General features: G+C 38.0%; 1 protein-coding gene across 1 annotated transcript; it reads left to right on the forward strand.

Moving 5' to 3' along the window:
• Nucleotides 1-457: 457 nt before the first annotated feature.
• exd1 (exonuclease 3'-5' domain containing 1) lies at nt 458-13,177 on the forward strand. The gene is made up of 11 exons (XM_088648360.1): nt 458-1,269; nt 2,307-2,375; nt 2,711-2,753; nt 3,048-3,151; nt 5,324-5,388; nt 6,146-6,232; nt 6,969-7,073; nt 7,516-7,596; nt 8,052-8,195; nt 11,974-12,153; nt 12,546-13,177. Exons 1-11 carry the CDS (start codon nt 1,137-1,139, stop codon nt 13,077-13,079), a joined length of 1,545 nt encoding a protein of 514 aa, XP_088504486.1. The 5' UTR covers nt 458-1,136; the 3' UTR covers nt 13,080-13,177.
• The last annotated feature ends 4,317 nt before the right edge of the window (nt 13,178-17,494 follow it).

A 17,494-nucleotide genomic window follows, 5' to 3' on the forward strand; every position in this document is an offset into this window, starting at 1 on the left:
CTCCGTTGGGCCCCTGAGCAAGGCCCTTAACCCCACCTGCTCCAGGGGCACCATATAAATGGCTGACCCTGTGCTCTGACCCCAAGCTTCTCTCCCTGTCTGTGTGTCTCATGTAGAGCAAGTTGGGGTTTGCAAAAAGACAAATTACTAATACAAGAAATTGTATATGGCTAATAAAGTGATCTTATCTATCCTATGGTCTGTGTGTGCCCTGCAGTGGACAGGTGTCCTGTTCAAACTGTATCGCATCTGATGCTTTGCAGGATAGGCTCCAGGGCCCTTGTACTTGGTAGAGGCTAGGAAATGGGTGATGAATATCGTACTATACAAAGTATTTATTGAGTTACACAATCTTAAAACTGGCTTTACTACACCCTATGCAAAGCATCTTCTTAAATTCATATACAGTACTCTAACAATGTCATCGTTATAAAGTAAAATAACAAATTAAAAATGAAAAACTTTACAATTAAAAAACCGGATGTACAAAGTGTTTTCTATTTTTGGAAAAAAATATTAACATTTAAAATACAGCGATTGTCTTATGTTACACGAATTCGACTGGACAGACTAAGGCCGTGAAATGTTTTTAAAACCTGAAACAATAACCAAAAGGTATTTTATAAAAATTAAATTCTGGTACAAATTGCTCTTCAGTTCATTTTAAATGTGTATCCAAAAAATCATTTAATTGTGAGACTGTACACTAATTGATAATAGATTCTTAAGGTATTGCAGTGTCGCCCACACAAAGGCCTAAAAGACTGTGCAGTTGGAGTCCTGTTACTTAGTTCTGAAAACAGTATTAATCAAAACGTAAATGTGATCCCTGCTTGTAAAATAACTATGCAAAATAATATACCTGCCAGTCCTATCTCGTTAGCCCTGTGCACGCTTTCTTCAGCCCACGTGCATTATGTGGAACGTCGCACCAAGTCTTCCAGTCCTCAGTTCCTGGTTCTTGGCAGCGCCAGTCCGCTTCACGCTCGCCGGATGCAGAACCTGCGCTAAAGAATTCAGGAAAAAATAAAATTAGTGAAATCAATGCTATTGCAATACTAAAACGCATAAACACGTTTGTCAAACGAGAGACTAAAAGACTATTTCTGATAGTTCATTCAGACTTCACAGAGCAAATGGACTGCTCAAACGACCAACACTTCTTGGATCAATTCAAGAAGAAGCGAGTGAAGTTAACCGTAAACGGGGGGTCTTATGTTGGTACCGTGCAATGTATTAACCTCAATAAAACAATACTTTTAGAAGAAGGTAAGATATTTATACTTAGACGTAAAAGATTACGGAGGTTATTTTACGACGTAATAGCTTATGAACTTAAATTTTAAAGCAAAAACAAAAGGCGACGATGCATGCAATACAGGTGTTGTTTTTGTAGAACTGTAACAAAGATTTTATTTTTGTTTATTAAACCACACGAAAAGCTAAACGTGCAAGTTGCTGGGCACGGCGGTTAACACGCGAATGATCGCGTCTTTGCTGTTATACAGTAAGCAGCAGAATAGCATAACCAATTCATTTTTGTTAAATTCTACAATAATTTAATCATTGTCCAAGTTTCAGTGCTACTTTGATCCTCATTTCTTCGGTTTCTCATCTATAAACTCGTTTGTAGGTTTTATCCTGATATCACCAGCGTGCGCTCCTGCTAGTTTTCACATGGCCTTTCCAAACCTGCTTCAGTGACGATCCAATTCAGAATTTGGTTAAACAAAAAATCTCATGCGGTCATTTTTTCGATTGCTCTCACCACGGGAACTCTTTAGCAGACTGCGTATCATATTCAAGTACCAGCGATGTTCTTCTCTGTTTCTTAGTTTAACTTATGTTAAAATACCATAATTAAAAAGTATTTAACCATGTTGTGTTTCTTTCGGTGAAGTTTAGAATTTTAATAATCTAGTCCTCATTTGTACTGGCCAAGGACGAATCAAGATTTTGCTACACCATACTAATGACCTGAAATAGTTCTTTTCATAAGCGTGATATATTGGTTCCATTTTGCTTAGGCAATAAGACAAAGCGATTGAGTAAATCGCGGTCTGTTATTGATGACCAATTCGTTGCCTTTTTTAATACACATTTATAGGTGTGTATGGTACAGGCTCTGTCTGCTCCTGTGTAAAACATTTAAAAAGTAGAGTCTTACAAGAGCACTGTAATTCCCCTACAGTTGTGTCCTAAGAGTTTAAACAAACTAAAACTACTTTTTTTTAGGAAAAGTCAAAGATTGAAATTATGTTATTGGATTTGATAAACATTTTTTCCCCATTTGTTTTTAAATTCAGTTGTAAATGCTGATACTGGAAGGAAGCTGCTGGGACCGACACTTTTCTTGGGTGAAAAAATCAAGAATGGTATATTTTTTCATGCTCAGACCTTACTGTTTTTTCTCGGATCAATGAGTAATTAATTTTACCTTGTGTTCTATAATGTACTTATTTACTTGTTTTATATAGTAGTAATAAATGAATAAGCAAATTTAGTCAGTAACCTAAATATTATTCTATGTATTTTCTACAAAATTAACATCTTCCCGTCTTCCTAAAATCCCATCTAGATTTTAATTTACATTTCCAATTATTTCTGTCTTGGTGCTGCACTGTAAAACTTGGAAGAATTAATGAGAGGTATCATTGGACTCTGATTCAAAAGAAATTTAATCTGTTTACATTGTATATTCTGTTCACAGTTGAGTTACCATTCTCCAAAAATTGCGGTGGTCCAGAAAATGGGTACGTAGCAAAGCAAACTGTTTTCAGATCAAGAGTGTTTTAAGAGTTTAAAGTAATTTGTTTGTGATATTACACATTCTTCTTTATAGTGAGAGGCTTTTAAGAAGTAGAGGATGTTAGCAGTATTTTGATAAAATTAACCATGGAGTTGCAGCTGAGTTACAAACTGTAGTTGATTCCGCATTTTACTTTCATGTCTGTTTAATCTCCAGTGAAGATACAGACAACATTTCTGTATTATGAAAGCAAAAGGAAGTGTGAATGTGTTCCCTTTAATTTTGCACTGTTGTTCAGAGAAAAGTCAGGGAAGTGTGAACCTGTTTCTGAAGAGCTCCAGGTAACCGATGGTCAGTTGGCAGTCGCAGAGTGTCAGCCCTACAGGAAATATATAATTCCAGGTAGGTATGATTTACATGCAGAAATATCAGTCTGCTGTACTGTACAGTTATCTGAACAGAGAAGTAAGAGGTATAGACTTAGAGACTAATTATTCACAACATTTCTGATATCTGAGTTCTTTTTTATCCAAAGGGTTTTGGGGGATTGCATTGTTGGTAAAGCTGACAACCTGGTGGATGAGATGAGCCCTTTGGATTGCTTAGCAAAGAACAACCAATCAATCTGGATAGGTTGAATTGCCTCTTTTTGTTTGTGACCTTTCTTACAATCTCACCTCTAAACAAGTCAATACATAATTCAAAATTTTGTGGAGTACAGTATGTGTGTAATGGATCACAGACCTGTTTCACATTTCACAAGGTGGCCATATCAGAACCCAAAATGAAAAAGTGGTCTTAGGCTAACCTTTAATTGATGTGACCTCTTTCATGGAGCTCAGGGATGGCAATTGTAGGGACAGGGCTGGTCTAACATGTGAAGATACATCTGGTCCTGGTGTGCCCTTTCATACTATATTACCAATGTGAGCATGCCGGTAACAGAGCAGTCCTAAATTCTCTAGTGAGCAAATCTTGGAAACAAAGGTACAGTTGCATTGGGATAATAAAGAACACTTTTTAAGTCAACAAGTTCAACCTGTTTTAATCAATACTATATTTTAAGGATGTTTAAGAGATGTGATAAAAATATTCAGTTAAACTATCCAATTAAATAGAATTTAAAATCTACCTTTCACTTAACAGTAGTTGTGGTTGGGAACTGTTTGAATTACTTATAATTAGGAAAAAAGTTACAAGACTGCTTGGAAGATTTCCTGTGAAATTATCATTGTGTATGTTCTGTTGACTGCTGCTGCACATTGTGAAAATCCAGAACCAGTTCTGACCCACCTACAGATTCACAGACACGTTGTCCAAAAAGAAACTTGTGGACTTTTAGGTTTTTCAGCAAGCATCTGCCTCAGACGTTTACCATGTAATGGCAATTTGCACTACTTGAGGGTAATAGTTAGGATCACTGTTGCTGAAATGATATTTTGTTTGGTTCTGTGAAATGTTATTTCCTGTAGGGAAGATGACTGCTACTTTTTGTAGTAAACCTGATCAACAGTTGTTCATGTTTTTGAAGTTTATGCAGTTGTATGTAATATGTATTGTCCTTTTTAAAAACATTATACCATTGACATTATTCTGTTGATGCCCATATATCCCATAAGTAGCTTTTTCAAGCTCAGTGTTCTGCATTTTAGATTTGTAGTTCCTTTTATGTACTGTACATGCATGCAGGGTGTTTGTCCAGTCCAGAATTCAGTCTGTGTATATCTTTTTGAATTTTGGAGTTTCTACAATATTTGCTTATCTTTCTATTTTGTTATAGTCCGCAAGCCTTGACTAGTTTGCTAAGTATGCCAGAATCTATACAGTATCATTGATAGAAATCAGGAAGAGCAGTGCTCTTAATACAACTGTGTTTTGAAGTACTGCACTAATTATATCACTCCATTTTGAGTATTTTACTTCTTAAGTCTTTGTCAATACTGTTGGAAACAGAAAGTGGTGGATAAACCACTTAACATCAGTCCCTGTCAAATCATGTAGACCCCAAGTTCTTACGTAGCTTATACTTTTTGAAGTAAGAAATATAGTACCAACAGTACTGCAAGGAATGGAAATCGCGGTTTTGTTTTGTTCATGTTTTATCACCTCTTTCTGTCAAGTCTGTTTACAGCGTGAATAGAATAGTTTGCAGCGTGCTTCCAAGCCTGAAAAGTACCTTTTTTGAGTTTGTTCCTATAGTCACAAGTATGTACGCACTAAGCCACCTTAAATCTCAAGTGTCAGTGGGTTTTATAAAATGCTGACCTGAGGTGGCCACGGACTAACCTATTAAGTCTGAATGTCGTTAAACTTCAGATAGACCCACAGTGTATTTGTGCCGTCATCTTTTCAAAGGCCAACACCGGTACCAGTAAATAATTAGTTAACAGTATGAGTAGCAAGGCATATTTTGTGGAGTCACTTTTTAGTTTTACAAATAATAACAAAAGAGTCATAAAAACATAAAAAAGACTCCTGACATTTCATAAAATTAAAATTGTTAGAAATAGGTCTATTGCTTGGACAAATAACAAAATACAGTATTTGTATTTAAATATGATTTCTTTCCCTCAGATGATGACAGTGAATTTGTGCACTATGTAGTCGTTGATCAGTTTCTTGAGAAATTTGGACCTGCTGTGAGTAAAGTTTTCTTTTTAGCGTGTAACAGCTTGCTGTATTGCACTATGCAGTTCGTCATGTTGGCGTCAGTAATGAAGCACTCTTATGTTGTCTGGTTGCATAACTTAAGTGAGAAAATAAGTCATCCTGTCAATAAAGGAACAACTACATTTTCACACAATTGAAAAACAGGAAGCAGTGTCAGTATGCAAATTGGCACATGCAGCATGCAATATGGGGGAACTTAGTTATAGTATACAGGGAAACATACTGTATGCCATTGTAATAACAAAGTACTCATAAAATGAATTTCTTTCAATTAAAATGTTGGGGGAAATTGCTTTTGTATAGTAATTATACACACTCCAGACAGTATATGACTGAATTTTTACAGTGTTCCCCAGCTTCTTAACATTTTAAAAACATGCAGCTATAAAGTTCAGAAGTACTGGCACCGTGTGTGTGTATTTTAAAATATTTATTGGATTAAGAGAATTCTTCTCCAGGGATAGGGTATACTTGCCAAGGTTTTGATCATTTTAATTGTTTGATATTGACACCAAGTGAAAACTAAGAAGGTTAAGAAGGTAGAGGGACTTTACTAGAATCCAGTTCTATACTTACCCGTGTTCAGATGATTATTGAATGTATTAGTTTTACTGCTGGTTACCTTTCATGGCTATAAAAATCTCTACACCACATGATATCCTTCTCTGCAGTCCCTACACACCTGTGCACTGGAAGAATTCTCATGTGTGTGTTCACTCTCCTTAGATAATGCACATTAAGAAGCAGCAAGTCATTGGAGTCGGGGCCAATGGAATTGGTCTCTTTCAGCACGAAAGACTGTGTTGGTTCCAGGTAAATTGGAAGGAGGTTTGACACGTCTGAAAGTTGTGTTCTGCTTTTCATCTGTTTATTCATTTAGTTTTACGGTGAATGTCACATGAATTAAACTGTTTGGAATTTTATGGGGTGGGACATAGAGCCTATCAATGAGATGTATAATAAAAAAGTAAAAAACAAAGAACTTATTCTGATATTATGGAATGCTGGGCTTTCTCCATTGAGCTTTTGCCATTGCAGTGATTGTAGTCCACAAGAGATCCAGACTGGGGCTCTACGGAGATGCTTCAAACAGGTTTCTCAATTGGTTAAGCCTGTTTGTCTCCTATTGTCCAGCCATTACGGGTTTGAATCTGGTCTATGCCACATTATACTGTAACTGTGAATCTAGGTTTGGTGGGCTCACATTGGCCAGGGTGACCCCCCCCTTGCTTGTCAGTTGTCTGAGTGGCCACACTGTTACCAGTGAGGACAGCATCTGTCCATTCTTCAAAGGCCTTGTTCTCTTGTTAGTGTTTTTGGCAGGCTGTGAAAGAAGAAAAGCAAGAGAAGCAGTGACCTAGAAGCGTAGATTCTAAGTGTATGCTCTCACTTTTGCCTTTTTTTCTGCTAATCCCTGCATTGCTGAACTGTGTTGATTCCAAATTGGGGTGCTTGAGATGGAAAAATGGCTGCCAGTTCTAAAAGAAAAAAAATGCATTCTAGATGTAGCAAAAACTCTCACATTGTTCAAGGAGGTTTTATTTCACAGATTGCCACAAAGAACATGGTGTATCTCTTTGACATCCTGAACCTTGGGGCAAAAGCATTTAAGAATGGGTTGTCAATGATTCTGGAGAATAACAGCATATTGAAGGTGAGCTACAGCAGACCGTAAATCTTTTTGAGACTTATTATGCCAAATTACAGACTATTATATCATACCCTCAGAAGGAAAGAAGTCTTTGTTGAAACTGGGATTACGAGAACTAATCTCACCGTCCTCCACTGCAGAATATCTAATCACTTAGCGATGTAAAGAAAGATACATATTATCCCTTAATGTATCTATTCTTTTACTGCTTTCTGCTTAAATGTATCTTAAAAATACATATTATGCAGAAGTAATGCATTCAAAGTAATAATCAGTTAATATAGAAAAAATACCATTGTGTTTGTGAACAAACCAAACTCTCTACCCCCTATCCCCTTGATTCTTATTGAATCAATGATGTGATTTTCTGTAATGTGGTGATTTCCAGGACCAAGCTATCAGGTTATCAGAAACGGCTGTAATTTAAACTGAAATTGTCTCGTAGGTTGTTCATGATTGTCGGTGCATCTCGGGCTGCTTGTACCATCAGTTTGGAGTAACCTTGACAAATGTTTTTGATACACAGGTAAAAAAACAAACTGCTGCAAAATCAGTTTGCAAAAAATAAGCTGTCTTGTTTTTTCTTCTACAAGTGCTAATAAACCTCACAGGCTTTGAAGGCAACAGAATGAATCAAGAATAGGTACTGCACTGAAACAGTATGCTGTGGTCAATCAGGTGGAGCACCTATACATACAGTAGTTAGACAAATAATAAAGAATATTGAGAACAGAATTTTTCACCACTATTTGTCAGCCACTGATTATTTTATCTTCCACTAAGAATTTAAACGGGCAAATATTGTCTTTCTTTAATAGAAGGACTCCTTTGTCCCCATGTGCACAACCTTGTTTGTGATTAATTAAGTTTGTTCCAGGTATATATGTTATCAGTTACAGTAGTTCAGCCACTGTGAAGAGAACAGACAGGCCCGCATGTCCCAGATCCTAGGAACTACAGTTATCTTCGTTTTCATTTTAGGTTGCAGATCTTTTGTACTTCTACGCGGAAACGGGTGGTTTTCTGCCAGATCGGATCAGCACACTCCAAGAGTGCATAAACCTTCACCTGAAAATGCCGTTCTCCTGTCTCTCCTCCCTGAAGATTAAAACTGACCTTAACAAGGTATGAAGTCCCCGAGAGGCAGGACATGATAATAATAATAATGATTACAGATTTCAACAGGTTCAGAACCTTTATTTTAGTAGAGGCTGAAGAAATGTGAATGAACAAACAGATTAAGTTTTTTGACTAAGATATTATTGTCTTGCATTTATTTTAATTTTTTGTTGAATAATGACTGTTGCCATTTAAAATTCTCTCTGCCCCTTTTCTAATTATAAATTTCAAATAATTTTTTCATTGGTGAAATGGAATATGTCATTTTGTGCTCTTCAGTGTTAAATATACTCTTCTTGAGATATTCTCTTTTGTACAGCAATCAGTTTTTCATTTTGACTGGGTTTATTTAAACCTAGATATTTGCTTTTTATAAATATCTTGCAGTTGCTTCAGCACCAATTTCATTTTTATTGTGCTTAAAATTGAAACCTTTGATGTTAATTGGACTATATATAATGTACTGTATATTGCAGTTGTTTTTGTACATTTTCAGTAGTTTTAATATTGTAGCATTTTTATAAATATCAAACTCAAGATTAGTTGCAAGAATTCCTTTGGAATTACTTGGATTTCTGCATTAATTACTCATAGAAATGTGGTCTGATCTTCAACTAAGTCACAATAATAGACAAAGACAATCTGCTTAAGCTAATAACATACAAACAATTGTACCTCTTGTCAGTACTGAACACATCCTTTAAGTTCAAGTTCACTTTTTATTATCATGTTTATTTGTCATTCCAGCCATACACAAGCCAAATATCGTCCTGGTCCACGGTGCAAATACAGACAGGACAGACTGGACACTGACATAGACATTGTAGACAGGATACACATACTGTAGTGCTAAGTGCAGAGAGTGCAAATCACTAAGGCAAATATATTATACAATATGCACAAAACACTGAGGGAATTTAAAACCTGTTTCTGGAATTGGAGTGGGTGCAGGTAGATCCCAGGTTGTTGAGGAGCCTGACAGCCTGCAGGAAAAAGCTGTTACAGTGTATGGTGGAGCAAGCCCAGACACTGTGATATCTTTTTCCAGATGATACGAAGGCAGTTTATGGGAGGGGTCATATACAGTACTATACGGGAGGCCCTGTGTATGCAGTGTTTGTGATAGATGACAAATGAAAGGGAGGGAGGTTCCAATGATGTTTTTAACTGTTTCCGCAGTTCGTTTCAGGGTCTTACGGTCTGAAGCATTGCAATTCCCAAACCAAACAGTGATACAGATGGTCAAGGTGCTCTCAATGGTGCTTATGTAGAATGTGGTAAGAATGGGCGGGGAAGGTTTGCCCTCCTCAGTCGCCGCAGGAAAATAGAGACGCTGCTGTGCTTTCTTGGCTATGGAGGTGGTATTGAGGGACCAAGTGAGGTCATCTGTAGTGTGTACACCAAGAAACCTGGTGCTTCTAACTGTCTCCACAGGGGAGCCGTTGATGTACAGGTCAGTGGGAAGTACATCAGCGCAGGCCCTCCTGAAGTCAATGATTATCTCTTCGGTTTTGATTACATTAAGAGATAGGTTGTTGTTTGTGCACCAGTCCACTAGTTGCTCCACCTCCTCTCTGTATGGTGACTCATCGTTGTTGCTAATGAGGCCCACCACTGTCGTGTCATCAGCAAACTTGATGATGCAGTTTGAACTGTGGCAGTACAGTCATGAGTCATCAGTGTGAACAGCAGTGGGCTGAGCACACAGCCCTGGGGGGTTCCGGTGCTCATTGTGATGGTGCTGGAGATGTTATTTCTGATCTGGAATTTCAGAGGTCTTTCGGTGAGAAAGTCCAGAATCCAGTTACAGAGGAAGGTGTTAAGGTTCAGCAAGCTCAATTCTTCTGTCAGTTTCTGAGGGTTGATTGTAGTAAACACTGAACCGATGTCAATGAAAAGCATTCTTACATAAGAGTCTTTCTTATCCAGGTGGGAGAGGGCCATGTGAAAGACAAGAGATACAGCATCATCAGTAGACGGGTTGGGGCGGTATGCAAGCTGAAGGGGGTCCAGAGGGGTAGGGAGGCTGGACTTTATGTGGCTCATGACTGGCCTCTCGAAGAACTTCATGATAATTGATTTGAGTTCAACATTCACAGTCTAGGTTGGAAAAGTAAGTGAACCTCTAGGCTAATGACTTCTCCAAATGCTCATTGGAGTCAGGTGTTCCAATCAGTGAGATGAGATTGGAGGTGTGGGTTGGAGGTGCCCTGCCCTATAGAAAAGCCACACAAAGGTTGGTTACTGACAGAGTCTGCTCTTCTCAAGAAAGAGCTGTTCATGTGAACCATGCCCCGATCAAAATAAATATCAAATATCAAAATCAAAAGGACCTTAGAAGAAGAATTGTAGAGATGCATAAAGCTGGAAAAGGCAACAAACCCATTTCTAAAGGCCTGGGTGTTCATCAATCCACAGTACGACAAATTGTCTACAAATGAAGGAAATTCAGTACTGTTGCTATTTCCCTAGAAGTGGGTGTCCTGCAAAGATCACGGCAAGATCACGCAGCGTGCAATGCTGAAGGAGGTGAAAAAGAACCCTAGGGTAACAGCAAAGGACCTGCTGAAATCTCTTGAACTTGCCAAAATCTCTGTTCATGTGTCCACTATAAGAAAAACACTGAACAAGGTGTTAATGGAAGGACAACATGGAGGAAACCACTGCTCTCCAAAAAAATTTTGCTGCACGTCTCACGTTTGCAAAAGACCACCTGGATGTTCCCCAATGCTTCTGGGACAATGTTCTGTGGACGGATAAGACAAAAGTTGAACTCTTTGGCAGAAATGCGCAACGCTATGTTTGAAGGAAAAAAAAGCACTGCACGCCAACACCAAATCCTTAGCCCAACCGTGAAGCATGGTGGAGGGAGCATCATGGTTTGGGGCTGCTTTACTGCCTCGGGGGCCTGGACAGCTTGCTATCATAGAGGGAACAATGAATTCAAAATTCACAGGAAAATCCCAGAAATATCAATGAACTGAAACAGTTCTGTTAAGGAGGAATGGTCTAAAATTCCTCCTAACCATTGTGCACGTCTCATCAGAAGCTACAGGAAAAGTTTGGTGGAGGTTATTACTGCTAAAGGAGGTTCTACCGGTTACTAAATACAAGGGTTCACATACTCTTTCCAGCCTGGACTGTGAATGTTTAAACGATTTCAATTCAATATTGACAAGAAGAAGTACTATTGTTTGTGTTATTAGTTTTAGCAGATTGTGTTTATCTATTATTGTGACTTAGTTGAAGATCAGACCACATTTTTATGAGTAATTAATGCAGACATCCAGGTAATTCCAAAGCATTCACTAACTGTTTCTTGAAACTGTATTTTTTGTTACCCTCTGCAAAACATTATTGAGATGCATAATTGAAGCAACAACCCCTGTACTGCACAGGGTGAATGAAGACTTGCAGACATGTCCTTCTGTCAGACAGTTGTGTCTTTTGAAACACCGCAGAACTCCACAGTGTCTTGCAGGGGAGTTAACACACTGACTGGAGCAGCAACACCTCTCTCCTAAGGTACAGCAAGCTTGCAGGAATATACTGTAGCAAGTAGCAGTTGTCACCAAATGCTGAGGGGAATCTTTCCACCCTTTCTCTAATGGTGATCTACCAGTTATTTGCTGCCAGGACACCCCAATCACAGTTGGCAACTCATGTTAGGATTAGTTCAACTTGATCCTACCCTCTGTAAGATGGCTCTCTTAGAATATCTGAACGTTTTCTTTTCCTGCTGCAAATCATCCAATAACATGCTTTGTTTCCTACCTGACTGCAGGTATGGTACATGCGCCCATGTCCAGAAGTGTTCTTGAAAGTGATGGCCCTTTCAGTGACTCACCTGCTCCCCCTGCGCCTGGCCCTGCTGGATGCCCTGATGCTCGACTACACTGCCCTGGTGGATTCCTACTTGGGGGCATACCGAGACGACCCTATCAGTGTGCACACAGGCTATGAGGTAGGGATGATTTCATACCGCAATGGTCACAAATAGCACACCAGAACAAAGTTCCATCATACCCTAACACTTATGTTGGTGTTTGGCAGCTGATCTTCATAACCTTGTGTTAAGAAACCAATTAATTATTTAGTAACTTTTTTTACTAAATAATTAATTATTTAGTAAACACATTTAAACTATACCTTTTGGAGATCTTTTGAAAACTTTGTAATCATGGAGAGGCAGAAGTTAAGTGACTATACAACCCTTAGTTATATCCTCAAAAAGGCATGGTGTGGCAAAGTTTTATCAATCAGTAGGCTGAGTATGTCAATTTAAAATTGTTGGTAAGCTTAAATTAAAACGGAGAAAAGCTTGGAGTATAATACAATGACTCATTCCTTACCCAGAACACTGGTCTTGAGCTTCCAAAGGAGCTGCAGAAGCTGGAGTCCGTGAAGAAGCAGAGACGGCAGTGGGCTCTGAAGAAGTACGCCATGAATGTAGAGGGTCACCTCCTCAGGTCCTGCCCTCAAGTCCCAGATGAGCCTTCTGATCACAGCACACAAACACCTGGAGATGGTGCTCCTGAGGGTCTAGAAATGGACAGGATGGGGATGGGTGAGACAGAAGGCAAGGGGCCAAGAGGACACACAAGAGTAAGAGGTCGAGAAGGGAGTGAGTCCACTCTTGTAGAAGGCTGCTGTGTCTCCGAGACATCTGATCAAACAGGAGCTCAAGGTAAAACAGGGTATAATAATGATGCAGCAGAAGAGATGTGGGATATTTCAGATTCAATGAAGAATCTTTCTTGTTCTGCAAGATCCATCCTTTTTCAAGGAAACCCTACGGACGAGAGATTCCAGATCCCCAAGGAAAGAGCAATGGAAGGAGACCTCCCTTTTTTTTTCAGAAGAGAGCAGACCAATACAGATTGCTGTTGAGAAGCAATGCGAGAGGTGGGAGGAAGGTTGCAAAGTTAGCACCTCGAAGGAAGAGAAATCAGCTTTTCCTTACTTATCCATCAGAAGGGACCTTCATTTTCTAATAGAGCGAAGAAGCCCCAGCTGATGGGAAGGAATTTGGAGATATAGCTGCTATGCAATACGGAAGAAGAGAGCAGATCTGTGCTGGTGGACAGGGTTCCAGGTGGGATTGTACTGCGCTGAGGGGATCCTTGCTTGAAAATAGCTTTTCAATTGGAAGAGGCCTGTTTTTTCAGAGGCCCTAAAGTTCCTTTATGCCACTGTTTATCCTTCAGCTCACTTAAAAGGAGAACAACTCCACGTCAGGACTCCCTGGACTTCACGTCAGGTTTTTGGTTTTGACTTAAGACTGCAGGGCTTTATTTAGATAATCTTTAATAAAATGTGAGCAAAATAAAAACATACTAATATATTGTGAAAGCTCCATAATATACTTGGTATTCTAAATTGAAGTAATGTTTGTACGTTTTCCTTGTGCAGTTGTTTGTTTTTTATGCTTGACATAGTCTGTTTGTATTTACCAAAGAAATTATATTTGGAACACTTGTATTTCTGACACCAAAACACATTGGACACTGGAAAATGAAAAAGTCACTCTATCAGTGCATTAGTATATACAGTTGTATGCAAACGCTTGGTCAAATTGCATGTTTCACAGACTCTCTAAGTGAAAAGCAGTTAACGCAGCCTCTGCAGGATATATTTCAGCTCTTTTTAATGCATAATTACTCTTTATTTACTGAATTTAACATTGAAAAATAAAACTGTGAATGTTGCATGTGCAAAGGTTTGGGCACCCTGTCAGTCAGTACTTGGTAATACCTCCTTTGGCAGAAATCACAGCCTCCAAATCTTATTTGTAGACAGCTAAGAGTCTTTCTGTTCTCATTTTAGGAATTTTTCCCACTTTTCCTTGCAGACCTCTTCTAGCTCAGAAACATTCTTAGGTCTTCTTGCATGCACTGCATGTTTGAGATCTCCCCACAGATTTTTAATAATAGTCATCTGGGGACTGTGAAAGCCATTCCAAAACCTTAATCTTTTTTTCCTGTAAGTACTTCATGTTTGATTTTGATGTATGTTTTGGATTGTTGTCTTGCTGAAATATCCATCTTCTTTTCAGCTTCAATGTCTTCACTGACTCTGGGACATTAGCTTCTAGGAATTATTGATATTCAGTTGAATCCATTCTTCTACAATATTTCCTGTAACACTGGCTTAATACGCAACCCCAAAGCACAATAGATCCACCCCAATCCTTAACGGTTGGCAAGGTGTTCTTCAAATGCTTCACCTGTGTCTCTCCAAATGTTTTTTTTGTTCTATTTTTAAAGTTTTATAATGTTCTATTTTTGTTTCATCAGGATACAGCACTTTGTTCCAAAACATTTCTGGCTTATCTAAGTATTGTTTTGCATACTTTAGATGTTGCCTTTGGCGATGAGGTCTTAGGAAAGGTTTCCTGCAGATCATTTTTGTGTAAGCAACGCTATACTGTGGACCAGTACTCCGGTGTCGACTAAATCTTTCTGCTGGTTCTTTGTAGTGATATGTTGGTTCTGCTTTGCATGACTGACCACTTTATGAGCAGTTCTATCAGAGATGTTTCTGGATTTTACACATCTTGCCTTGACTTCAACAGTTCCCCTTAACTTATATTTCTTAATGATGTTTCTTACAGTGGAAATTCCAAGATGGATGTGTCTAAATATCATTTTATAGCCTTCCCTTGCTTTGTAAGAGTCAATTATCTTTATTTTCAAGTCCTCAGTCAGCCGCTTAAAGGAGCCCATGCTTGTTGAGAGTAGGCACAACATCCTGAGAGGTTAGAAGGGTCAGAGTATATATTCAGCTCTGGAATTGTCTTCCCCTGGGTTCATTTAAGGTCTATTGAGTCAAGTTTTGAGGCTTTAAAAACATATTAATGAATCAATTGGAAGGGTACCCAAACTTTTGCCGATACATACAGAAATATATAATTTTAATAATTTTTGTTCACTTTTTTTCACTTAGAGATTCAGTGAAAGATGCAAATTGACCAAGTGTGCCCATATGTATGCATAGCAAATTGAGCCCTTTAAAGTTTCCACTTTGAGCAGACTTTACTGCTGTCCGTGTAGTTTAAACATTAAACACTATGTTCATTAGATCTCTACATGTTCTTTATTTAATTAGCAGTGATACATTATTTTTCTACGATAAACAATTTAGATCCTCAATGGTAAAATTTATAATTTATTATGTTGTCTGTTGGGGGTGGAGTACAGAGGGTTTTTTTTCCCCATGTTTTTTGCATAGTGCAATAGCAGAGTTCAGCCCAGAGATGGCAGTAGAGTGTTAAAAATAGTCATTTGATATGTTTAATAAAATATGGTACTTGGGTTTTTTTTAATCAGTTTTTCAGTTACATCAAACAATACAATGATCAGTTGGTTTTTATCACTGTGGCCTGTTATTGTACAGAGAGAAACAAAAAAACATGAAGGGTGTATATTAAATAGGGGAAATTCAAAGACTGGTTTTAATTTTAAGTTAATTTGGTTTGGATCAAATGATCAAATATCTTATCTATGGAACTGTTATACTTCCACTTACTGGATTGTGGAATTTCCCGGTGGGTTTAAGAAGCCATACGTGGTAATATATTAAGTATATAGAAAACTGAAGTTTTCTTTTTAGGTTTATAACAAAGTAAAAAAAAAACCTGGAACTTCAGTGATACTGTTACTGGTGTTACGCATAATCTTCATGTATACTCCCTATTAAAAGCATTAACTTGGCTTAGGTTTGTAACATGAAAACTCCTTTTCTGTGTCGGTTGCATATAAAGATCAGTTCAGTTTGAGAGAAGCATTTGTGCCTGCTATGTTCTGTTGCCATTTTCATCACTATTCAAAAAGTGATGGAAAAATACTGTGAATTAAAATTTTCTCCAACAAACAGTACCATTTTTTTCAATAAAGCATTTGTCATATGGGTTCTTGTGTGTTGTGCGTGAATGGTTGTACATGCTGAACTGGTGTTTTATGCTGTAATTTAACTAGACAATGAGGACCTTGATACAAACAAATTGTGGGATTTCTATACATGCATTTTGAATAGCCGATTAGTACAATAAGTGGCCATTGTAGGATGAAATCTATCCTACCAGGCAATAGGCACAAAGTGGGATAAACCTTAGATGGACTACTGGCTCATTTCAGGGGACATCTTTTGTAGTGATTTAGTAAACACTAAGAGCAGTCTTTGGACTGTGGGAGAAAAAAGAAGCACAAGAAACATGCAGACTTCACACAAAATGTGCCCTGGAGAGATTTTAACCCAGGACCCACCAGCTGTGCAGTAGGTACTCCAACCACCCTCCCACTGTGCTGTTCACACACAGGATGCAGTAGTGTTGTGTTTACTGTATGGTCAGCTTTGTTATACATTTCCAAAAGTTTTACTACTCCGTGAAGTTCTTAATTTCAGCAGTACCTCAATACCAGAGCCTGTACCAGCAATGAGCATAATCTCAAAACGAAAACAGATCTGCAAGTTTTTTTCATTTTTTAATAGTTGACTTTAAAATTAAATCATTGTAAAAAGGTGTTTCCATTTTCGGTTTTATTCAATATTGGGTCACGGGGTTCCTGAATTCTTTCTTGGTCAGCAACAGGCACAAGGCAGGATACCCTGAACAGGACGCCAGTCCCTCGCAGGGACCAGATTCACACCAATCATTTTAAATAGTGGAAGTGTAAAAGGCATTGGCTACAGCAAACACTTTGTGAAACAGAAATGTGTGCTTTTCACGTTCTCCACTTAAATTTCACTTTATTCCGTTAAAGTCCTCACATTTTAGTCAGGAACAGAAGTTAAAAAAAGAGGTTGAAAACAAGAAAATGTGTTCAAACTCCAGAATTAATATTTTTTTAATTATTATAAGCTATAAAAGATGTTATATGTTCATGCTCATGTTTATGTTTATAAGAATCTTTAAAAAATCTTTTGTCTTTTTTGCAATAAAACTGGATATACCAAAGAAAGATATGAGGAACAGCTTTTAAGATGTTTTTGCCATCAGGTAAAAACTGTTGTAGGACAGGAAGGTGAAAATTAGAGCATGTCGGAATATTAATTCAAAGCAGTGACTGAAAACTAAAGAGGAATACAAAGACATTTGTATAACGTATACCAGAAATTATCTCCATGGATATCTTCATTTTAAAACATAACCAGGTTTGAAGAATTGTGTCTTGGGTAAATGCCAGTCTCATTAATTGAAACCACAACATACTGTAGATCAAGATTTTAATTAACTAGGAAAGAGGTTAATAAAGTTCACTTAGCAACTGACAGCTTTTTCAGTTCCAAAAATGCCCCTGAGGAAA

This window comes from Lepisosteus platostomus, chromosome 10 (genome assembly GCF_059453375.1).
Source record: "Lepisosteus platostomus isolate fLepPlt1 chromosome 10, fLepPlt1.hap1, whole genome shotgun sequence".
Lineage (NCBI taxonomy): Eukaryota > Metazoa > Chordata > Actinopteri > Semionotiformes > Lepisosteidae > Lepisosteus > Lepisosteus platostomus.